The sequence below is a fragment of the Camellia sinensis genome, chromosome 5, assembly GCF_055761805.1.
Source record: "Camellia sinensis isolate YWXY chromosome 5, ASM5576180v1, whole genome shotgun sequence".
Lineage (NCBI taxonomy): Eukaryota > Viridiplantae > Streptophyta > Magnoliopsida > Ericales > Theaceae > Camellia > Camellia sinensis.
In genome coordinates, this window is record NC_138965.1 from 157305945 (window position 1) to 157331679 (window position 25735).

At 38.8% G+C, this 25735-nt stretch overlaps 1 protein-coding gene across 1 annotated transcript; it reads right to left on the reverse strand.

Annotated features, from left to right (window-relative positions):
* Nucleotides 1-479: 479 nt before the first annotated feature.
* PHT4;5 (phosphate transporter 4;5) lies at nt 480-25735 on the reverse strand. The gene is made up of 15 exons (XM_028255817.2): nt 25081-25735; nt 24036-24181; nt 22683-22782; nt 22313-22365; nt 21642-21716; nt 6670-6750; nt 6197-6249; nt 5860-5927; nt 4384-4499; nt 4077-4113; nt 3125-3220; nt 2068-2209; nt 1926-1978; nt 1086-1172; nt 480-878 (listed from the first exon to the last, which is right to left on the reverse strand). The coding sequence occupies exons 1-15, from the start codon at nt 25501-25503 to the stop codon at nt 777-779; spliced, it is 1632 nt and encodes a 543-aa protein (XP_028111618.2). The 5' UTR covers nt 25504-25735; the 3' UTR covers nt 480-776.

Consider the following 25735-nt stretch of genomic DNA (forward strand, 5'->3'; position numbering starts at 1 on the left):
CTTGCTGAATACTACAATGCAATTTTTTTTAGTAGAAACATCTTTGTAAATGTCGCCATCTTTTTTTCAGAGGTTTTGTTTGACATACATTTTTAACAATTTTTTTTTTTTTTAGTGAATTTTAAGTTTTTTTAACTTTTTAAAACTTTTTAAGTGACTTACTAGACTAGGACTTAAAAAATAAGAAAAAAAATTATTAAGTCCTCTAATCAACACACAAAAAAAAAAATTAAAAAAAATAAAGAGGTTTGCTTTAATTTTTTTTTTAATTTTTAATTTTTAATTTTTGTCTTAAAAGAACTTTCTTTTAAAAAAAATTTAAAACATTACATTTTTTAATCTTTTTATACTGGTCACCAAACGGACTAGAAAGATAATTTTTTTTGTGACTAGAAACTTTCACTAATCGTACACTAAAAAATAAATAAATAAATAAAAATAATGCTACTCATTGTGGACCCTAAAAAAGCTTTTTCATATGAAAAACTATATGGTTTTGATGGTTTTGGTGACCAACCATATACAACATTAATTATTACCCAGAAATTATATCATCAAAAGTATACAACACATTTATACACTATCCATCAAATTACATTGAGTTGTGAAACAATGATATGATACATCCACAAAAAAAAAAAGTGGTTAGTGAATGTGGTCAAACTCCTACTCAACCTGCTGTAAAAGATCAAGTTAGTAAAAATGTAGTAGATGAAATTTCCTTTGATTTGATGCTTAACTGAGGATAATTAATCAAGAGCTCGGCGGCAGTGACGTCAATCGCTCTCCGAAAAGCTTTGAGGCTTGCTGCTTGCAAAAGCCAACCATACAATTGTACCTGTAAGGTAGAAGAAGATCGACGGTGCAAATAGTGATACCTACATAGAAGAAAAAGATGTTTAAGATTATAAGTCGCAAGAAATGTAAGAATATGGATACCCAACAAAGTAGGCACAAGTCCAGTGACATGCCACCGATGGTGTGGCCACCACCAACCTTGTGGGTAGGTGGTGTTTTATGCGGTGTATGTAGCATTCTTTGACAAAACAATGATACTTAAACGAGGGAATAAGGAGGGAACTTACACTCCATGAATGAGTTGAATCAAGAAGATAACCGGTGAGAGCAACACCTACAATTCCTGGTACAGCCCCCACTGTATTGGTAATACCCTGAGTGGACAAATTTAAGAGAAAAAAAACCATATAAACCCTTAACAAAAAAGCATTGACTGCAATTTTCTTCGACAAGACAGACAAGAAAGGTATATAACATTTTTTATCTTTTATTTGGATTGGAACATAATACTCATGCCAATCTGACCCTACCTCACCACCTGAACCAAGGAATAAAGGTACCATCATGCATTTGTCACGACTGTTTTTCACCCACACCACTAGATGGTTGGCGACCACTTTGTATTTAAACTGCTGGAAATTAGATCGGATCCAACTCGATCGATAACCAATGGAATGTCCCCATGGGTTATCTGATAAAACTATGTATTTGAATCCTAATATGGGACACGTTGTAGATAAGGTGGTTTAAAAAAAAAAAAAACCTTCATCATTCCATATATGCAGGATTCTATCTCTAACTCTAGTAGCTAACCCATTGAATTGAAGGTGCTGTTATGGACGGTTCATGGTTTTGTGATTGTTTGTGGAGGCTCGTAATCCAAGCAATGATTCAGGCTTATGTGCTATATGCTTTTGCTTAAAATATTTTGTATACTCATCTTTTGTTTACATTAACAAATGATTTGACCTAGAGCTAAGATTGGAGTGCTGAAACTACTAAAGAAACTAAATCAACGAAATTGAAATGAGAGAAGGCTTCACACTATCTATTATAGTCTGAGGATCATATCAAGGTTGCATTTATGGAAAAACAACTACGAATTTCGAGTTTGTAAGCTTCCGTACCAAGAGTATGCTTGCATATTCAGGTGATATATCTTGATGGGTACAATACAATCCTGCATCACAGTTCATGATATTAAGGGGTCTCCAGAGAATGATAAAATATCAACTATGATCTGAGTACCAAATTTCTTTTGTTCAGTACCTGACAAGGCAAAGCTCGAGAGTGCTAAACCACCGGTAAGGATCGCCACAACTTCCCAAGGTGGCAATCCTAAATTCAAAGAGGAGAGAATCATGCAAGTTGCGGGAGACAAAAAGGCAATTGTTTGGCAAATTTTCCGCACCTTCATGTGCATAAAATGAGAAATGAATGTTAAAATTCCAACTTGGAAAACCAGATTTAAGTTATAGTTTTATGTTATACTTGTAAGCCAAGGCACGACACTTGAGACAGTAAACGTTCTATAGAAGCAATGACAAAAAGAATGATGCAATAAAATTGAAGGTAGCCAGCCAGTTTAACACAATGCTTATAGGGCCTGTTTGGTGCAGCTTCTAGCAAGTTGAAAGTTGATAATTAGAATAGAAAGCATAAGTAAAAAACACTCATTTCTCTACTTTTCAATAATCAGTTTTTTTATGCTATTTCTGTCCCATAAGTTGTAAGTAGAAGTAACACAAATTTCCAAAAAATAAATATAAAAATTATAAGTTGCACCAAACAGGACATAATTTAGGTGACACATTTGACCTTTCCTAATAGCATTCACAATTAGACTAGGAACAGAGATGCAGTCATTAAACAAAGGTGACCATTAATTTTGATTTATAGTGAATATTTGGCACTTAACTCCGCCGGGGTTGTTAACAACTCCGCCAGTCCCAAGCCCGGGTTAAGGAGAAGGGTTGTGTGTTAGATAGCCGACAGCCAACACGTAAAAAGGCCGCTCGGATCCCTTATGAAAATGAATCCATTTAGCACTTAAAATCATTTTAAAATTCATATTATATGTCAACAACCAGAAGACCTCAATTTCAGCTTCTCCTCTTTTTCTTTGTAGTGAAGACTATGTATACTTGCAGTGATTTTTATTTTATTTTCATAAACACACGCACACACACACACAGAGCTGTTAACAAATATTTAATCCATTCTTGTTTTGACATTTATAATCAGGTTAGAAGACCAACATTTATTGGAGGGTTCTATAACCCTTCTGGCATTTGAAATATGAAAAAATTAGGCAAGTTTTCCATACCGTAGTGGTTTCAACTCCATTGACAATTAAATTGTCGGCAAATTGTGCTGCAATGCTCGTAACAAAAATAGAAGCCAATGGAGGTAGCACAGAAACCTGAAATAGAAAAATACAAATAAAGAAGTACAAATTAATTACAGTGGAAGTCTTCTTCATGTAGGACCTTGAGCCATGGAAAATTCATTTTTCCTCGATTAAAAGAATGTGACATAGGAATAGAAAACCAATCAGTGTGTTTGGTTTTAGTTTTCTGAATTCAATTTTCTGAAAACTGAGTTTTTTGTTTTTCGTGTTTTTTTGTTTTTAGTGAATATTTTTTTAAATTTTAAGTAATTTTTTTACTTTTTTAGATGCACCTTACTTAAATGTATCTAAATAGTAAAATATTTGTAAAAAAATATTTTAAAAATTAATAAATACAAAAAAATGTACTGAATTTTAGTTTTTTTTTTTGTATTTTTTGGTATTTAATGTATTTTTTAAAGATTTTTTTCACAAATATTATGGGCTTGTTTGGTTTGTTTTTGGGAAAAAATTTTGAGAAAAATTCTCTACAAACAAATTTTCAAAAGTAATCAAACTAAACAAATTTTTTCAAAAAAAATCTCAAAACTTTGTTTGGTTTGCTTCTTTCCAAAATCACTCTCTCTCTCATACACATCAAATCAATCACTATTTTTAAAACTCTCTCTCCAAAACAATTTTCCAAAACCATTTCTGAAAAAAGGCAAACCAAACAAGTTTTCGTACTTTTTATCTCAAAAATTACTCGACAAACACAAACCAAACAAGCCATATATTTAAATGTATTTACGTTAGGTGTGTCTAAAAATTTTTTTAAAAAAAATTGCTTAAAATAGTAAAAAATTCATTGAAAACATTAAAATAGAAAATAAAAAAGTAGAATTTTCTGAAAACTGGAACCAAACAAGCTATGATATTATAAACTTACCCAAGCAGCTTCCGTCAAATTAAGGTTCAGCTCCTCACTACACGGAATATAAGTTGAAAAATCATTACTTTGCTATAAAAATATGTAACAAGGAACACAAAGATGTATTTATCATGGAGGCTTAATGTTGTTGACTAAAAGCAAAATGAAAAAAATATATATATTTGCATGTGCATGCAAGAGGGCATTCCAATGAATGAATGACTTAGTTGTTTGTTTGATGCAACAAGACTTTCTGAAAGTGCAGTACTACATTAATTCATTCAAAGATTGGAAAAGTTGAAATATCTTAAAGTCACAAAGATACCTGAAATAAGTAGGCAGCCAAGACAGACAAGTGTAGTGACCCCAACTACCACAAAAATGAACATATATCATCGCCCATACAGCTTCACTTCTGAAAAAAGCCTTCCATGGCACATCCTATGAACAAAAAAATCAGTTAAAATACAAAAGGCTAGTAAACTAAAAGTCCATCAAAATAGATTTTTGGAACTTCCAATGGCACAGAAGTACTCTTTGATTGCATTAAAAACAATTATCACAACTTACTGACACAAAAGGGGATAAGCAATAAATAAATAGATAATAGAAATAAAAATAAACAAATTTAGACAATTCTAAATTTGTGAAGTACCCAAGTTGGACACTTGACACGTGGACAAGTGTGTGGGATATGCGTACAACATGTCTAGTTGGACGTGCACCCAATGAGTATGTCTAGGTAGTCAAAGTTTGTCATATAAACACTATTTCACGCTTGAAACAAAAAAAGAAAAATTTAAGAAATATGGAAAATAGCTGAGTTCCAGTGTCCTTGGATAAGAGAATCAGGTTAATCCGACACATATCCTCACCAGACACCACATACAAGTCTATGTAAGATAGCTCATATTGTGTCCCAAACTGAGATTAGTTATGAACTCCAATTCACACACAATGCCCCACTTCATTCACGGGAAAACTTTTGCACTTTGGGATCAGCATTTAGTGAGAGAGAAATAAGTAATTCAGGAATGAATTATAATAATCAAGTCCATTAAGAAATTTGGATGGTGCACTCACTACTTTCTCCGTGCCTAAAATGTTGACAGTTGATGAGACCAATTTTTATCAGCTTGTGTGCTTCTTAAGTGTTGCTATGTCCATAAATTGGCAAAAGGGGGGTGAAGTGAATGCAAATGCTTTTATGTTTTCAATGTAGTAAGTGAAAGAATGGCATGGAGCCATAGACTACTGTTAATTGAAATGTTGTTTTTCAGAAACTCATTGCCGAGGCAATGCCTCACTAATGATGGTGCACAAGTCAGACAAAAATTTGGATGTATTAGTGATGGTTTTTTTTTTTTTTTTTATGCCAATCATTAATATATCCCAACATATAGAATTCAAAATTCCATTAAACTAAGAATGTTCGTTGTTATGTGGTACAATTAAAGACAAAACCCAACATCTAGGTCTGGAAAATATTATTGATTGGTGCTCGAGTGAGGCTGGGCATGCCCAACTGATATTGTATCTCTCAATATACAGGACTCTGACCAGCATTTGTGCTATCAGCTACTTGAGGAACTGCATAACTGATATCTATGTTCATATACAACCAAACTGACATAGCTCCAAGACCAATGATGATAATGAGCATCCATTTACAATTCACAAACTTGGTTCACATTAATAATCTAACCTAAACTGTTCAACACATTTCTGACACAGAAAAATATCCTCTCTCTCTATATATATATAAAGAAACACAAATTAAAAAGAAAAAAATGTAGCATACCTTGAGTGAGCCACCCAACTCTTGCAAAGAATTATTCCATGATTTCTTCCCAGAGACGGACTGGGGCCCTGTGGAGGGAGAGGATTTCTAGTAAAATACAAGCCAGCTATGAAATAATAATCTGTCATTAAAATCATTCATGACCAAGCCACAAAAGGGGTTACAAGACTGGTAATCTCAAAAGGATTCTGCTCTACAAACTGCATTATTGACCATGATGCAAACCATAAATGTCGTTGATATTGAATAAACTCCTAGATAAGTAGTAAACAGGTTGGCTATGACAAATTTTTAAAAAATAAAGAATAATTGACAAGAAAGAAAAACATGAGCTTACATGACATGGTTGCTGAAGGTTTTCCTTCTTCAAGAAACTGAAATCCCGAAAACCTTCAAATTTTGGGGCAATGACATGAGTAAAAAGTCATAAATTGGTCAGACGCTCATATTGGCAAATCAAAATCCTTCTTGGTTTCAAATTGACTGAAGAATTTCTTTAAAAGAGAGAATTGAAAAAGATTGGTAGCTGTGAAACCAAGAAAATATTTTCTTCCATTTAGCTCAAAAAAAAAAAAAAAATGCTAGATGTATCACACAAATTAAAAAAGTTCCTTCACTTCTAAACTGATTGCTTTAGTGAAAAATCTAACTACAAATTCTTAGCATCTTTTAGAACAAGTCGTCCAAACAAAAGGAAGAAGGGGCAATTATCTATCAGTACAAAGGGTGCTACTCATGGAAAATAATTATCTTAGTTTGAAGAGAAGGAAGGATGTGATACAATAAACAGTTCTAATAACAACTACTCACCAGGCTATCCCCAAAAGGCCAAATAGGTAGAATACAGATTCCCAACCAAAATTTTGGATCAGGGGAGGAGCCAAAAGAAACCTGCAAATTTCTCCAAGTCAGAAGTGGCTAACAAATAAACAGCGAGCACCACAAATAAATTTATGCACTAAACTTGGCCGACAGCGCTTATACTAAGACCCAAAAGACTCATACAACAGGAGATATTGATTCATGGATTACATCACTAATAATGAGAAATTTGGCATTGCAGTAATCATCTTCTGAGAAAAACTTCAAGAACAAAAGAGAGCAACCAATAATGACAATTTACTTGAAGCTATAACCTTTTACGGCCTTTTGCACCAATTCTCATCTCCACCACACATAGTTCAAGCTTGAAATAGTCATGAATGAAAACATTAAAGATAACATAACAAATTGCTTGCATGAGTTTTTCAGAATCAAAACATCCCATCCATGACTACTAAAAGGACCAAAAGGAAGCACTAATTCCACAAATAATTTTCCAGAATTCAATGTTGTTTTGTATACAAGTCAAATGAATTTGAAAAGATGAAAATTCAACCGGTGGTACAAAACAGCAGTGGAAGATCATTTTATACTAAAGAGATGCATAACAGAACAACTAGGCCTTACATTCAAAGCAATCTTACCTCAAGTAACGAGAGTAAAAATTAATATCAGTGTTACATGGACACTTCTATTTACCCTACTGTACCCGTATCTACTGGCTATGATCTAGGAAGCACGGATACGGATACAGATACGAGATACAGGTACGATACGATACTGATACAGAAACAGATACGGCGACACGACAAAATTTGAAAAATTAGAATACGGGTACGGCGGAGATACGTTCGTAAAAAATATTACTTTTACAATTTTTAGTAATGTAGCATGCATAAAAATAAAACTTAAAGCAAAACATTAATGTAGTTATCTTTTGGCATTAACATCAAAAAAAATTCAGCAATTCAATTAAATTTCATCAATTCCAACAATATAGCATCACCCAGTGGGGAGGGAATTGTAGAAATTTAATGTATAAAGAGAAATAAAGAATTGTATTATTGATTCATGTATTGATATATATTACAATGATTCATGATTCCTATATATAGAAGAGGGTGAGTGTGTAGTAGGTAAGGAGTAGGTTAAGTGGAGGTGGTAGTGGTGTAGTGGGTTAGGTTTAGTGGAGTAGGTGAGGTGGTAGTGGTGTAGTGGGTTAGGTTTAGTGGAGTAGGTTTAAGTGGGTGAAGTAGGTGGAGAGTAGGTGGATTTTAACAGCCCCCGCAAACTCAAGGGGGATAGGAACTAACCAACTTGAGTTTGGAGAGAGTAACAAAACAAGAAAATATATAAAAATAAAAGAGGATAAGAGACACTGTATGGTCGTGTCAGACCATTGGTGAAGACACTGGATGGTGGTGTCATAACGTTGTAGAGGACACTGTATGGGGGTGTCATAACCATGTAGAGGACACTGTATGGTGGTGTCATAACGGTGTAGAGGACACTGGATGGCGGTGTCAGACCGATGTAGAAGACAGTTTATGGGGTCATGTCGGACCGTTGTAGCAGACAATGTTGTGACAGTTGTGGTGACAGTTTACGGAGTCTTGCTGGACCCTTGTAGAAACTAACCGGAATCAATGTCGGGACAGTTTACAGAGTCTTGTCGGACCCATGAAGGAGCTAACCGGAATCAATGTCGGGACAGTTTACAGAGTCTTGTCGGACCCATGAAGGAGCTAACCGGAATCAATGTCGGGACAGTTTACAGAGTCTTGTCAGACCCTTAAAAAGTCGCACCCTCAAAAGGTGTGCCCAATCTTTCAAAAGGCGTGCCATCAAAAGGCGTGCCCAATCCATAAAAAGGCGTGCCATCAAAAGGCGTGCCATCAAAAGGCGCGCCCACTTCATCAAAAGACGTGCCCGACAGAAAGCGTCGAGCCATCAAAAGGGGCGCCTGACACGCGGCGATGCACGTGATTGACAGAGCGCGTGTCGGCCTCGTCGTCTCTGTCTTTATAAACCAAAGCGAAGTTTGAGGCTTGGAAGCATAACAAACCAGTTGAAACCTCTTCGTTCTCTGTAACATTCTGTAACCAACCCTTCTCTGAAACACTCAGCAACCCAAAAACATGGCTTCTTCTTCCCGTTCAGCTACCCAAAACATAGCCTCTTCTTCCCGTGGTCTGCTCACTCTCTTTCCCGACCTCAATGAGTCAACAAGAGAGAGAACTGGTGCGGTGGCCAGTGAACCTCAACCAAACACCTCTGTGTTTGCTCCGTTGAACTTTCCGATGCGGTCGGTGGAGCAAAAAATGGCGGTGCAAACTGATATTGAGGCTAATCAGTATACATTGAAGTCCTGTGTTGAAACTATGACTGCGGTCACAAACTTGTCGCACCGGCTGCAGAGTAGGACAAATGAGGTGCAGCAGTTAAACGCCCAACTAGCTCTGCTCCAACGCATGTATAAGGATGCGCGAGCAGAGATAAGTGTGCTAAAGGCAGAAAACAAGGAGCTGAAGCGGAAGGCCACCGTTATGTTCCGATTTGGAGGGCCGCCATATGCTGTAGTGGAGGAGCAGGGAGGAGGCAACTTGCTTGGTGGTCTAGGAAGCATGGAGGCTGGGCAGTCACGGGACAATCAAGAGAAAAGCAAGAAGAAGAGACCCGCAGTAGAGTAGAGAAGAAAAATCCCACTGGGGGTGTGGGTGTTTTGTTTTTTGTTGGTTTGTTTGTTTTTTTTTTTTTTTTTTTTTTTGGATGTAAAATGGTGATCGGGGTGAGTCCCGATATGAATAAAGCAAGTGTGTTTGGCAAACTCGAATGGTAGGTGTGGTAATGCAGAAAAATTAACTGGAATGAAATTTTTTTTTTTTTTTTTGATATTGGTATCATGGAGTGGGCGGTGGTACAAAAATATTGTGTAGAAAAAGAGGGAGATGGTGGAAAATTATTCTTTAGACAGAGAGAAGGCATGTGAGGTGTAAAGTGGAGGACAAAATAAAAGAAAAAAAGGTGAGAAATGTGATGATTTCTGTCCCTTCGCACAAAAACAGTACCACTAAAAGATGTTGTGGCTGCAAAGCCTGAAAAACTCAATGCATCAGTGGTTGATGGCGGAGACAATTGGAGTGTGGGACAGAGACAGCTTCTGTGCTTGGGGAGAGTCATGCTAAAACACAGCAAGATTCTGTTTATGGACGAAGCAACGGCTTCTGTCGACTCCCAGACCGATGCTGTCATTCAGAAAACCATTCGCGAGGACTTTGTGTCTTTTACAATAATCAGCATAGCTCACAGAATACCCACAGTTATGGACTGTGACAAAGTGATGGTTATGGATGCTGGATGGGCAAGGGAATATGAAGCCCCATCTCAGTTGCTCGAGAGGCCTTCGTTATTAGCCCAGCAATACTCAGATTACTATGCATTTAGAGGCCATGAGGTGTACCAAACACCATTCAAGGAGGGGAAGAAAAGAGGGTCTGAGAAGCTTGATCAGAAGCAGGTTGTCCATAGGAAGTCCATTGATGCATTTGGACAGAGGACTTCACAGTATAGAGGTGTCACAAGGCATAGATGGACCGGTAGATATGAAGCACATCTATGGGACAACAGTTGTAAGAAAGTTGGAAGAGGCAGGAAAGTGAAGGTATGTGTACAAAATTCCAGCGGGCAGCGAAGGCAAGGTTGCCGGCCGGCTGCCCGCCGGTGAGAAAACAAAATACGGGCCTAAATCTTATGGCTCTGATACCATGTAGAAATTTAATGTATAAAGAGAAATAAAGAATTGTATTATTGATTCATGTATTGATATATATTACAATGATTCATGATTCCTATATATAGAAGAGGGTGAGTGTGTAGTAGGTAAGGAGTAGGTTAAGTGGAGGTGGTAGTGGTGTAGTGGGTTAGGTTTAGTGGAGTAGGTGAGGTGGTAGTGGTGTAGTGGGTTAGGTTTAGTGGAGTAGGTTTAAGTGGGTGAAGTAGGTGGAGAGTAGGTGGATTTTAACAGGAATTTACAAAGTTCATTTATTTATTAATAAGTTTATTTATTTGCTTATAAGAAATTAATTTATGGTGTTTAGTTGCAATTGTAAATTATAATTTATTTGATTTTTCAGGTAATTTGGCCCAAAAAAGACGATGTATTTTTTTGAACTATATTATGTGGGGTTTTTTTAGCATAATTGAAATCCTTAAATATGTATGAAGAAATAAAGTGACATATATTTGTTTTAATTATAACTTTTGAGGACATTTTTTATATTTTTTGCAAAAAAAATAAAAAATGTGACAATTTATTTAGCCATATAGGTTCAACTTTTTTCATAACCAAACACATTTACAACTTATTTTAATTCTTTTAAACTAATAATCTAAAATTTTATAAGTACAAAAGCTAACATATAAATGATTTCAAATGGAGCCAATGTGAAAACCATGAAATTTCATAGTTTTCAGAATCTGTAAATTTTGCTTGAGAAATTGAGAAAAAATTTCCCCTATAATCTCAAATTTAATATTGATTTCACTTTATAGATCTTAAAGAATATATTTAAAAGAAAAAGAAAAAAAAAAATTGTGTACTATAAAAACAAGAGATCAAAAGGGAGAGCGAGACGATAGAAGGACAGGGAGAGGTTGATTGAGAGCGAAAGCGAGAGAGAGAGAGAGAGAGAGAGAGAGAGAGAGAGAGAGAGCGAGAGTGAGTGAGATTAAGCGAGATCTGTCCACAGAGAGAGAGAGAGAGAGAGAGGGACAACCCTGATCGATGACGACGACGACGACTCCTCCTCCTTGCTGCTGTTCGCGAACCTAGGGCTTGGTTGGTTGATAGAGACGACTCCTCCTCCTCCTTTGCTGCTGCTGTTCGCGAACCTAGGGCTTTGTTCGTTGATTTTTTTGTTTTATTTTATGTTACTTTTGTTATTTTACAGTTTAACCCCCATTATAAGTTTTTAAAATTATTTTTTTTGCCCCGCCATATCCCGAAAGGATCCCCTAAAGTATCCTCGCGTATCCCAAACATATCCGAAATTCAAAAAAAAATAAATAAATAGGATACTTCTTTGCTATATCTGATACGTACTTCGGAGTATCCGTGCTTCATAGGCTATGATAAATGTAAGAGTGTGAGATGTCTGTCCAATCCCTAACCCAAATTACATGCTTGGATCTTTCTCACGGTTTTTCAAGAAGAAGCAGCTCACATTTAATAAAGAATAAAAGTTTCTAACCTCTCACATGAATGGGAGATAGAAATCTCATTTTTTCTTAAATCCCATTTAATTTCAAGTACATTCCTAAGTAATAACATCATCTTATGCGATACTATTAAACCCTATACAACATATTTACATGTTCAAGACGTGTCCGCGTACCCATACCCAACTTTTGGGTACATATCCTTGTAATCCTATATTTAGTGTTTAGGGAGGTTTGACAATACGACACACCCACAACTGAAACTCGTACCGTATCCAAGTCCATGTAACATAGAACAAAAGTATTCTTAATTTTTTTTTTTTTTGGGTAGTAGATAAAATCCAACAATGGCGCCAAAGGGGTCAAAACAAAAGATTATCAACAAATTGAGCTCCTCTACAAAATTTAAAAGAGAGAAAGAGGATTCACAAATGTTTTCTTTCAACCAAAAGTGAAAAGTATGAAATAATGACGGTTTTAAATTGTATATAATCATATCTACACCCTTGAAAGTGTGCCGATTTTGCTCCCCCCAGATGCCCTACCACAAGCATAAAGATGAAATTATCTAGGTCTTCGCCACCTTCTTCCAGTAGCAAACTCCTACCCAACACTAAATTGAAATTCAGAATAAGACATAACCCACTGAACCCCAAAAATAGAAAAATGAAAGCTCCATAAATCTTGTGTAAAAAATAATGTATAGAGAAAGAGAGAGAATAAATTGTATGTATTATTATTGCTTGATGTAATGTTATATCAATTACAATGATTCATGATTCCTATATATAGAAGAGGGTGAGTGTGTAGTAGGTAAGGAGTAGGTGAAGTGGAGGTGGTAGTGGTGTAGTGGGTTAGGTTTAGTGGAGTAGGTTTAAGTGGGTGAAGTAGGTGGAGAGTAGGTGGATTTTAACAGCCCCCCGCAAACTCAAGGGGGATAGGAACTAACCAACTTGAGTTTGGAGAGAGTAACAAAATAAGAAAATACATAAAAATAAAAGAGGATAGGTGACACTGTATGGTCGTGTCAGACCATTGGTGAAGACACTGGATGGTGGTGTCATAACGTTGTAGAGGACACTGTATGGGGGTGTCATAACGTTGTAGAGGACACTGTATGGTGGTGTCATAACGGTGTAGAGGACACTGGATGGCGGTGTCAGACCGATGTAGAAGACAGTTTATGGGGTCATGTCGGACCGTTGTAGCAGATAATGCTGTGACAGTTGTTGTGACAGTTTACGGAGTCTTGCTGGACCCTTGTAGAAACTAACCGGAATCAATGTCGGGACAGTTTACAGAGTCTTGTCGGACCCTTGTAGAAACTAACCGGAATCAATGTCGGGACAGTTTACAGAGTCTTGTCGGACCCATAAAAAGTCGCACCCTCAAAAGGTGTGCCCAATCCATAAAAAGGCGTGCCATCAAAAGGCGTGCCCAATTCATAAAAAGATGTGCCATCAAAAGGCGTGCCATCAAAAGGCGCGCCCACTTCATCAAAAGACGTGCCCGACAGAAAGCGTCGAGCCATCAAAAGGGGCGCCTGACACGCGGCGATGCACGTGATTGACAGAGCGCGTGTCGGCCTCGTCGTCTCTGTCTTTATAAACCAAAGCGAAGTCTGAGGCTTGGAAGCATAACAAACCAGTTGAAACCTCTTCGTTCTCTGTAACATTCTGTAACCAACCCTTCTCTGAAACACTGAGCAACCCAAAAACATGGCTTCTTCTTCCCGTTCAGCTACCCAGAACATAGACTCTTCTTCCCGTGGTCTGCTCACTCTCTTTCCCGACCTCAACGAGTCAACAAGAGAGATAACTGGTGCGGTGGCCTGTGAACCTCAACCAAACGCCCCGGAGTTTGCTCCGTTGAACTTTCCGATGCGGTCGGTGGAGCAAAGAATGGCAGTGCAGTCAGATGTGGAGGCCAATCAGTATACCTTGAAGTCATGTGTGGAAACCATGACTGCGGTTACAAACTTGTCGAACCGGCTGCAGAGTAGGGCAAATGAGGTGCAGCAGTTAAACTCCCAGCTTGCTCTGCTCCAACGCATGTATAAGGATGCGCGAGCAGAGATAAGTGTGCTAAAGGCGGAAAACAAGGAGCTGAAGCGGAAGGCCACCGTGATGTTCCGTTTTGGAGGTCCGCCATATGCTGCAGTGGAGGAGCAGGGTGGAGTGATCGTGCCCAGTGGAGTGGGAAACACGGAGGCAACACCGTCAAGGGCCGCCCAGGACGGAGGCAAGAAGAAAAGACCGGCGGAATAGGCGAAAAAGTGAGATCGGTGGGTGGCCGTCTGCAGAAAAGAAAACAAATCTTGTGGTTGTTGTTGTTGTTTTTTTTTTTTTTTTTTTTGGTGTAAAATGGTGATCGGGGTGAGCCCCAACATGAATAAAATAAGGGAAGGTTTGGTGTGCAAATTTGTATTTTTTTTTTTTTTTAAATATATATATATATTCTATATATTCTAGTGGGATGAATGATGAGTTGTATGAAACGATGGGAACAAGTCCATGTGGGTTAGGGAATGGCGATGATAATGTGTTGTGGGTGGTGGAAAAAGTAAAGTGAGAGAGAGACACACCGTAACATATTAACATAGTTTATCTTAGGTTTACCGGCACATTCCTTTTCTGAAGATATGCATTCCAGCTCAAACCACTTCAAATAATTCACAAATCTCATCATCACCTCACGTGATAAGAAGACAAATTTGCAGCTGTAACACTGCCCAACGTGGGTGAACAGTTGGTTGATAAAAGTCCTTTGGTGAAGTGATGGCAAATCATCCTCACTCTTGAGCCCTTCCATTACACCAACTTTGGTACCGTTTACCTTGGAAGGGGCTTGTGCATTGGCCTTAACCTGCAAACCCCCAGTGGCAGCAGATTTTGATTTAATCCCTCGTGCATCCACATTTGCTGGAGGTCCTCCAAGCTTGCTGGATGTCTTGGCACCAGAATCGGGTGGAGGAGATGCAACTGGAAAAAATGCAGAAGTAGCGGCGGTAGCAACCATTATGAAAAATCTATCACCAAGCTGAGAAGAATCTGGAAGAGCACGGTAGAAAACGTCAGAAATTGGATGTTTTGGTGGCAGATTCGAAGCTGTCTGAGTGCGGAAAAGCAGTTGAGAATTGCGTGATTAGTGAAGGTCGTTTGGTGGAGAACGGTGAATCAGAGACGACGTCTGCGAAACAGTGTGCATCTCCGACTTCAAATGTGACAAACGAGCCTGAGGTGGCTCAGAAATGCCCTAAGTTAGGCATGACTTCTGTGCGTGGAAGGAGGAGAGATATGGAAGACGCTGTGGCCATTCACCCCTTGCTTTGCCGCCGGAGTAGTCAGAATCCGGCGGATTTGCACTTTTTCGGCGTTTACGACGGCCACGGTTGCTCACATGTGGCGATGAAGTGCAAAGATCGATTGCACGAGATAGTGAGAGACGAGCTCGAAAGCCACGAAGAAGATTCGTGGAAGAAAATGATGGAGCGAAGTTTCTCTTCTTGCAGAGTTACGGCTGTGGAGAGTGGAAGGTATGTGTAGAAAAATTCCAGCGGGCAGCAAAGGCAAAGGTGTCGGCCGGCTGCCCGCCGATGAGAAAGAAATACAGGCTTAAATCTTATCGCTCTGATACCATGTAAAAAATAATGTATAGAGAAAGAGAGAGAATAAATTGTATGTATTATTATTGCTTGATGTAATGTTATATCAATTACAATGATTCATGATTCCTATATATAGAAGAGGGTGAGTGTGTAGTAGGTAAGGAGTAGGTGAAGTGGAGGTGGTAGTGGTGTAGTGGGTTAGGTTTAGTGGAGTAGGTTTAAGTGGGTGAAGTAGGTGGAGAGTAGGTGGATTTTAACAAATCTCCTGCCACAGTAGAGTGGGATAATCAATGATCCACTGACTCCTCCACCTTCCAACACATAAAACACCAATTAGGGAGCATAGAGTTTAATGCTGCTATCCCAAAAAAAAAAAAAAAAAAAACACGGTTGTGGGAACCCCTGTTTTCCAAATTCTCATCCACAAAAATAAATTTTGACCATTTCCAGTCTAGCAAGCATAAAAGGATCTAACAGAGAATCTCCCTCTACTATTTTTCCATCTCATTACATCCTTCCCATACTTGAGCCTTCTAACAATTGCTGCTTGGTATAACACTGTAAGTGTAAAGAAGAAAAAAGTGTTAGCATATTATATTAGCCGAAAGGTACACTAGGGTTTGTCTGTAATCATTTTTTGCACTCAGGGATAGCACTCAGGGATCATCTTGTAAATTGCCTTCCTTGTAAACCCTAATCTTCATCTATAAATAAGGGGTGATATTCTATCATTCCCCAAGCTGGTTACCCAAGCTTCATGGTATCAGAGCTACACCTCTAGGGTTAGGGTTCAAAACGTACCTAGTTGGATCATCTGCTAGGTCGATCTCCTCCAGCCATCCTCTGTCGTCTTCGTCTTCGTCTGGATCGTCTTCGTCTGCTTCGTCTTCGTCCCTCAGCTCGTCTGCTTCATCTTCGTCTGGTCGTCTGCTTCGTCTGCTTCGTCTTCCTGCCTCAGCCCGTCGATCTCCTCCCGCCGCCATCGCCCTTGTCGTCTTCGCCTCTCTCTGTCGACATCGCCCTGCTTCGCCTCAGCCCGTCACTCTGGTATCTCACACACTTAATATATAAATATATATATAGATATATATGCTGATATATATATAAATATAACCTGATATATATATTTATATATATATAAATAACTCAATATATATATATATAAAAAAAAAACAAAAAAAAAAACAAAAAAAAACAAAAAAAAAAACAAAAAAACCAAACAAAAAAAAAAAAAAAAAAAAAAAAAAAAAAAAAAAATGGTTTCTTAAGTTTTTGTTATGTCTTTATAGTAGTCATTGTGCCTGTTATCTCACTACCACCTTCCGGGTTTGTGATTGTCACTAGTTTTGTTGCGGGTTCGGTAGTATTGTATCCATGACAGATTCCACCAGTGTCTCCCCTTCTTCTCAAACACCAAAGAGTGAGAGTCCCATTCTACCTACTACCATGACTGAGAACCCCAATCCTAGTCTGAAAATCACCACCTCTCTATTTAATGGTCAAAACTACCTAGCATGGTCTCAAAGTTTGACTTTGTTTTTGAAAAGCAGAGGAAAGATGGGGTATGTTGATGGCAGGATACAGGCACCTAGTACCACTGACTCAGGTTATGACCAATGGGAGATTACCAACTCTTTGATTATGAGTTGGCTTATCCATTCAATGGTTCCAGAACTTGGTGAGGGATACTTGTCTATGGAGACTGCCCAGGACGTTTGGGAGGCTGTGGCTGTTACCTATTCCCGCAAAGGAAATTTTTCACAGGCATTTGAGTTGCGCCGCTCTATTGAGAGCTCACTTCAGGGGGAGCAAACTGTTCTTCAGTACTTCACTTTCCTCACCAACGGCTGGAAACGCCTTGACCACCTGGAAGACTATAAGCCCGTTTGCCCTACTGATTCTATCGGGTACAAAAAGTTCATCGCACGGGAACGGGTCTTTAAATTTTTGGCCGGCCTAAATGTGGAGTATGATCCAGTTAGGGGTCGAGTTCTGAGTATGGATACTCTTCCTTCACTTCAGGAGGCATTTGCCTATGTACAAAATGAGGAGAGTCGCCGGTCTGCCATGATGTCCCCTGTCTCTACTGACCGTTCCGCATTACTGTCTACTCCTCGAGATAGCCTCAGCCTGCCTCCTCCGTCTGCTCATAAGGAATCTGTATTCTGTGATTATTGCAAAAAGCCGCGACATACTCGTGAGACGTGTTGGAAGCTTCATGGGACTCCATCCGGGGGTCGAGGTGATCGGTCTGGTTCTCGAGGAGGTCGGTCAGGCCAATCTAGAGGACGTGGTTCCTATTCCCGGGCTCATCAGTCTAGTGCCGTCGATACCCTTGATTCTAATTCTACTTCTGTTACCCAAACTTCTGATACTGAGCTGGAGGATGCATTGCGCCAATTGTTGGAACGCCGATCTTCTACTGCTCTCAGTACCGCTTCCTCGTCCTTTGCCCGCTCAGGTAACTTAGCATCTTCTCCTTGTGCTTTCCTGTGTCATACATCCTTGCCTTGGATTATTGATTCTGGTGCCTCAGATCATATGTCTGGCTCCTCTGATCTTTTCTCTGTCTATAAGCCCTCTTCAGGTCAGGACAAAGTTAGGATTGCCGATGGTACTGTTTCTTCCATTTCTGGAAAAGGTTTAGTCCAAGTCACTCCTACCATACATCTATCTTCTGTTCTCCATGTTCCCAAGTTTTCTGTTAATCTGTTATCCTTAAGTCGTCTTACCCAAGATTTGAATTGTAGTGTGACGTTTTTTCCTGATCATTGTCTTTTTCAGGACCTTGTCACGGGGAGGACGATTGGCAGTGGTAGTGCCGAAAATGGTCTCTACTTCCTAGATCAACCGGACACACTTGCTTATTCTTCCACCACATCTTCTACTACCCCCGCTGATTTATGGCTGTGGCATCGGCGTCTTGGGCACCCCTCATTTCATTTACTTAAGCATTTATTTCCTTCTAGTTTCGCAAATCATCATGTGTCTGACTTTCTTTGTGAGTCTTGTCAACTTGGAAAACAACATAGAGCTTCTTTTGCTCCCAGTTTGAATAAAAGCTCCGTTCCTTTTTCATTAATACATTCTGATGTTTGGGGTCCCTCTCGTGTTCTGTCTGTAAAAGGTCATCGCTGGTTTGTTACATTTATTGATGATTTTTCTCGTGCTACTTGGGTGTATCTCATGAAAGATAAGAGTGAGGTTTTCTCTGTGTTTCGCACTTTTCATAAGATGATTTGTACTCAGTTTGGGGCCACTATCAAAATATTTCGTTCTGATAATGGCGGGGAATACATCGATTCAGGGTTAGGGCAATATTTCTCTACTCATGGCATTATCCATCAGACCTCTTGCACCAATACCCCTCAACAAAATGGGGTGGCCGAACGCAAGAATCGGCACCTTCTTGACATGGCTCGGTGCATGTGTTTTTTTATGAATGTGCCTCGGCCCTATTGGGGCGACGCTGTTCTCACCGCTGCCCATCTTATTAATCGTCTCCCTACCCAGGTCTTGGACAAACAGGCTCCGCTTCATGTCCTCCTCGGTTCTCCGTCCTTGTTTTCTATTCCTCCCAAAATATTTGGTTGTGTCTGTTTTGTCCATAATCACTCCCCCTCTCGTGGTAAGTTGGACCCTCGCTCCCTTAAGTGTGTTTTCCTTGGTTACTCTCCTACTCAAAAGGGGTATAAATGTTACCACCCTTCTTCTCGTCAGTGGTTTGTGTCCATGGATGTAACTTTCTTTGAATCCCAGTCCTTTTTCTTGTCCTCTCCGGTGTCACCGTCCTCATTTCCGGGGGAGCCTTGGTGTGAAGTGAGTCCTGTGCCTCCTATGGTGGAACCAGTTATTCTTGCACCACCCTCTGTGCCTCCTATGGTGGAACCAGTTGTTCTTGAACCCCCCTCTTCTACTGGGACTATAGAACCCACTGTCACCAAGAATACGGACGGGCATGTTTATGTCCGGGACATAGACAGAAAACAAGTTAACTGGATACACGGGACCGTTTCTGCTACCCCACTGCCATCTCCTGCTTCTGATGAGAGTCGAGGTAACTTTGAATCTCTCGAGTCCATTGATCTTGATGTTCCTATTGCCAAGAGGAAGGGTGTGAGATCTTGTACTCAACATCCTATCTCACAGTTTGTATCATACTCTCATTTGTCATCCTCATATAGAGCGTTTGTGTCCAATATTTCCTCTGTTAGCATTCCTAACCATTTTCAGGATGCCCTTGCTACCTCTGAATGGAAACTAGCCATGATTGAGGAAATGAAAGCACTTAGGAAGAATGGCACTTAGGAATTGACTGAATTACCTCCGGGCAAACGACCTGTGGGATGTAAATGGGTATATACTGTGAAACACAAAGCAGATGGGTCTATTGAGCGTTACAAGGCAAGACTTGTGACAAAAGGGTTTACTCAGACATATGGCATTGATTATCAGGAGACCTTCGCACCCGTGGCTAAAATGAATTCAGTCAGAGTACTTCTCTCTCTAGCAGCTAATCTAGATTGGCCGCTTTATCAGTTTGATGTCAAGAATGCTTTTCTCCATGGTGACCTCGAAGAAGAAGTATATATGGACATTCCTCCGGGTTTTGAGGATCATCAAACAGAAGGCAAAGTATGCAAACTTCGGAAGTCATTATATGGTCTCAAACAGTCTCCAAGGGCTTGGTTTGAGAGATTCACTCAGGCTATGTTTAAATATGGCTTCAAACAAAGTCAGGCAGATCACACATTGTTTGTGAAACATTCCTCACATGGTAAAACTACAGCACTTATTGTTTATGTAGATGACATAGTTCTTACAGGCAATGATAGTGGGGAAATACCTCTGTTGAAGAAATATTTAGCTAAAGAGTTTGAAATCAAAGACTTGGGCAGCTTGAAGTATTTTCTGGGAATTGAAGTTGCTCGCTCTAAGGATGGGATATTTATCTCACAGAGAAAATATGTGCTTGACCTATTGAAGGAAACTGGGATGCTTGGCTGCAAGGCATGTGCCACCCCCCTGGAACCCAATCAGAAATTAGGAGATGATGAAGGAGGAGAAGTTGTGGATAAGGGGAGCTATCAACGATTAGTGGGTAAGCTCATTTACCTATCTCACTCCCGTCCTGATATTGCTGTTGCTGTCAGTATAGTTAGTCAGTTTATGCATGCTCCTCATCAGATTCACCTTGAGGCTGTCATGAGAATCTTGAGGTATTTGAAGTCTGCTCCTGGTAAGGGTCTGTATTTTTCAAAGTATGATCATCTTCGTGTAGAAGCCTATACAGATGCTGACTGGGCTGGGTCAGTAACTGACAGGAGATCAACTTCAGGGTATTGCACATTTGTTGGCGGCAACCTAGTTACTTGGAGGAGTAAGAAACAGAATGTGGTTGCCAGGTCAAGCGCAGAAGCTGAGTTTAGAGCTATGGCACAAGGTGTGTGTGAACTTTTATGGATCAAATTATTGTTGCATGATCTAGGTATTGCTCAGACAGACTCCATGCGGTTATACTGTGATAATAAGGCCGCCATCAACATCGCTCACAATCCAGTGCAACATGACAGGACAAAACATGTTGAGATTGATCGCCACTTCATTAAGGCGAAACTCACTAGTGGTATCATTTGTACTCCCTTTGTCCAGTCTGGTGAACAACTTGCTGACATTCTCACCAAGGGGATTGGGAATAAACCATTTCATGACATATTAGGCAAGCTGGGCATGAGAGATATCTTCGCACCAGCTTGAGGGGGAGTGTTAGCATATTATATTAGCCGAAAGGTACACTAGGGTTTGTCTGTAATCATTTTTTGCACTCAGGGATAGCACTCAGGGATCATCTTGTAAATTGCCTTCCTTGTAAACCCTAATCTTCATCTATAAATAAGGGGTGATATTCTATCATTCCCCAAGCTGGTTACCCAAGCTTCAAAAAGTTATCTCTATTCCTAATCAAATATTATGCATCTAACAATAAGAATGGGGAGACTCCTTGTAATTAGATTTCCATGCCTGGAATTTTTTATTGAACATAAATCTGCTGAAGTATGCACTATACAGTAATAACTACAATGCCAAAAGAGAAGTTATTAGGCAGAATGCTTGCTACATTCTGATGGAAACATACCCTGCGACACTTCCAACACTTAAACCACCAAAGACAAATGATACTGCTCGTGAGCGCTCTTCCAATGGTATTGTCCTGCATACAGGGTAGATAATACCAAAAATGTCAACAGAACGCAAAACAAATTAATGAAGTAAAACAGAGATTAAAAAAAAAGGGGTTTAGCATTTCAGAAGACCAGAAACAAAAAATGTCTATCACGAGTATGATCAAGAGAGCATATAGCAGCAGTAATAGTAAAAGATCCTTCCAAGTTCCAATAAAGACACTGCAATCAAAGCATGAACCTCTGCAAAATTCATGGAAATGGTCTTGAAAAATTCCTAGAATACTTCCAAGAAATAATGAAGAATACTTGCTTTTGGTAACGTTTTCCGTTTTTATATATTTATTATTATTATCTTTTTTTATAATAGGAAACATGTATACATGTTTGGCACACACAAATGTTACAGTAGCCAATCGAAAAAAAGTAATCTCAACTCCAAAATAATTTCAAGGAAAATTTCACAAATGACAAGATTAGAACACCTGAAAAACACAAATGCCAACCAATGATCTAATACATGAACCACATTAGAGAAAAGTATATCCAAGATCTTAGTCAAATATCAGTTGACACAGTTCATTGAAAAACATGCCTCTAAATTACTTTTCAATGTCAAACATGCCTGGCAATCAGATCGGTTGCAGCTGATGGGGAAACACCTTCTCCTATTCCAACCTATGTTTGTACAAAAGAGAAATAATGAATAAGATGGTTAGGGTCCAAATGTTAGGCTGAACTATAGAACATAAAAAATTTGAATGCGGCATCATTCATATCTAAAAAAATTAAGATTTACCAAGTAGTCATACATGAGGTAATGTGAGCATGGATGAAACAAAACTGAACCAGTCAATGAAATCAGTTACACGTCTGTGCAAGGATGATATCAGTGGCAGTTTAAAAAAATTCAATCTATGAAAAATGCGTAGGGTACTAGGGATGTCGGACCAGAATAGCGTAAGTTGATGAAAAGGACTTAAATTCCAACTTACCAATATCCTTGACAAAACTAGTCCAGGCATAAATCCAGCAAGAACAGGAACAAGTGCTGTAGCTAGTGACCAGATCAAGACTCCAATCTCAAGAACTTTTCTGCAACAAGAAGAAAACTAGTTAATCTAATATCTAGATCACACTACCAAAATTAACCCAAAAAAACAAAGACAGAATGCTTCAAGTATGTCTGTGCATGTACTGTTGTTGCAGTCATTTCTGACTCTTTACAAAACTAGGTTCAGGAAATAACTCCCCAACAAACTTGAGTTACTTAAGTTGTGTGATTGTCTGCTTAATCCCATATAAATATATGTGGGAAATCCTTGTGATTTATCAGAATCGAGATGTGGGAATTGACTATAAGAGGATCTGATTCCTGTGGACCAACCACTTGTGCAATCTGAACAAATACCTTAACATTGGATAGTTGAGGCGGAAAAAAAAAAGTGACAAAAATGAGAGTTCAGGCAAAAAGAAAGCTCAATAAGCACAATATCTATGAGTGATGATGAGTATGCAACATTTGTCTCTACTAGCATAACCTAGGCAACTATTTGGTGACAAAAGAAATTAAGCAAGAGTGGAATTTGATGGATGGATGAAAAAGATTGAACATGAAGAGAGTTCTCAGGTTTTTTTTTTTTTTGTTTTTCTTGGCCGCTTCTGATAAATGTTTTTATGTTACATTGAACCACATAAAAAATTGCAGATTGTCACTGATGCTTGTCCATTGAAGTGAATACTAGCCTTTTTAGCTAATCAATTTAAGCATAACTAGGAAAATCTAAATTAAATTTCTGTAGCCTTTGAATCCATCAACTGACAGTAAGTAAACTTCTGGATTAGTATTTGATTGTTGTTGATAAGTAGCATTACCCCTATGCAGCCAGTATGAGAACCAAAAAAAAAAAAAAAAAAAAAAACAGAAAAGGAAAGTTTCACCCATCATGAAATTTCTCTCTCTCTCTCTCTCTCTCACACACACACACAATTTTTAACAGGATGTAGTGACATAGTTTTGCCATTTTCACTCCTACACAAACTATTGTTTTCTCTCACTTTGCTTTGATAATATGTGTACCTATGTTAAGTAATACATTGCATAGAATGCATGAGCTTCTTTGAGTTCACTACACGTATAGTGGCAATAACTCAGCTTCATTGAGTTCATTAAATTTCTATAATGGAAAGAACTCATAACGTGTGTGTATCAGTATTTTCAACAGATAATATCTGATAATCCGAGAAAGGTCCTCAACAACAGCTGGCAAGCAAAATTCACAGTAGTCAAGCTAGACATCCAATACATGTAATCAAATTACAAATAACTTGGAACTTGAATAACTAACCTCCCACCAAATGTCTTTGCAAGCCACCCCCCAGGCAACTGACTTAATGCGTAACCCCAAAAGAAAGACGATTGCACCAATCCGGCAACAGATGAACTCCATCCAAACTGGTGTGACATTGGAATTATTGCAATACTCAAGTTCACCTACCCATCAGACATTGATACAAACAAATTAACTCAATCTGAAATTGAAAATACATAAATAAATAACCCAACAAGCAATCCTTTACATATATTTTTGCCATAAATTTTTGCTATCATGTCTCTCAACAAATTTAAACCAATCACAACACAAATTATTCAATAATCAATGTTATCATTACACAACTCTTCTTCACTTTTCCCAAAATGCACTTAGGGCATCTCCAACCCTTACTGAAATCTAGATTCAAAATTAAATTTGAGTAAAAAGACATTAAAATCCCCTCCTTCACTCAAACCTATACCAAATTGAGTTTCACTCAAAACTTTTACTCAAATCAAGGGAATCCATTTCCTTTTCTCAAATTTCTATCCAATCCAAACTTGACACTTGGGCATTGTGGGAGCCTTCATTTTCACACAACAAATTTCCTCAGTTCACATTTTTTTGGTTCTGATATCAACTTCCAAACAAAACCTTATGATTCCAAAGTTAATTTCTGAACCATTGGTTTACATTTGGAAGTTGATTTCTGAACCATGAAACTTTGTTCGGAAATTAACTTCCGAATGAAAACTGGTGTATGAATTGAGAGAAAGCTGTGAGTGGAAACAGAAGCTATGGATCATTTTCACCCAAACTTTCCACTAATCTCCTTAAGTCCAACCTTCCACTCAAACTAAACACTTTTGACAACTTTACTCGAATTTGAGTTTTATCCATTAGAGTGCTTGATATCAAATGAAGTTTTTTTTACACTCAAACTTGTACTCAATTAAAGTAAAAGGATTGGAGATGACCTTACAATCTAACAATCCAATCAAAAAATAGAACTATTAATAAAACCCAATTTCCCAAAGACAACAAACTGTATGAAGAAATGCACAAAAATAGACTATACCTTATCCATGTTACAAATAACGAAGGCCAGCGAGGTTGTGCCAATGATTTTATATCTTAGAGGAACGTTCTTCCATGGCGGCCAAGTCCAATCAAAACCCAATTTGTGAGAGCTACTTTCATCCCCCAATCGACCCACAGAAGTCTGCTCCAATTCCAATTCCAATTCATCATCGACTTGAAGCCCCTTCTTCAGTACTAGTCCAGTGGATTCTTCCTTGCTGTCTTTAACATTTTCCTTCTCTTTGATACTGCAAGAAACTGCGAATTTGGAGATGGGTTTTGAGGGGAACACAACACGCAAGTGATGGCGTTTGAGAGAAGAAGGGTTAAAGATAGAGGTGTGAGATGATGATGACGATGATGGGGTTTGGTGTGAAAGACAGAACAAGTTATGGTCTGCTGTGAATGTGAATTTCGCCATTGTTGTGTTGCTCTGTTTTATTGTTGTTGGGTTGAAGGAGGAGGAAGTAGGTACTAATAAATGGGTGTTGAAATGTGGCGTGTTACGCTTTGTTTCGTGTGTGTGCAAGGCTGACCAGGAAGGCGAGAGAGAGAGAGAGAGTCCATATACAGAGTTGAAGAGAGTGGTAAGAGGATCTGAGGTTGCCACGGAAGGTAGTTGCTTGTGGCTCCGATTGAACGGGGGATTGTAA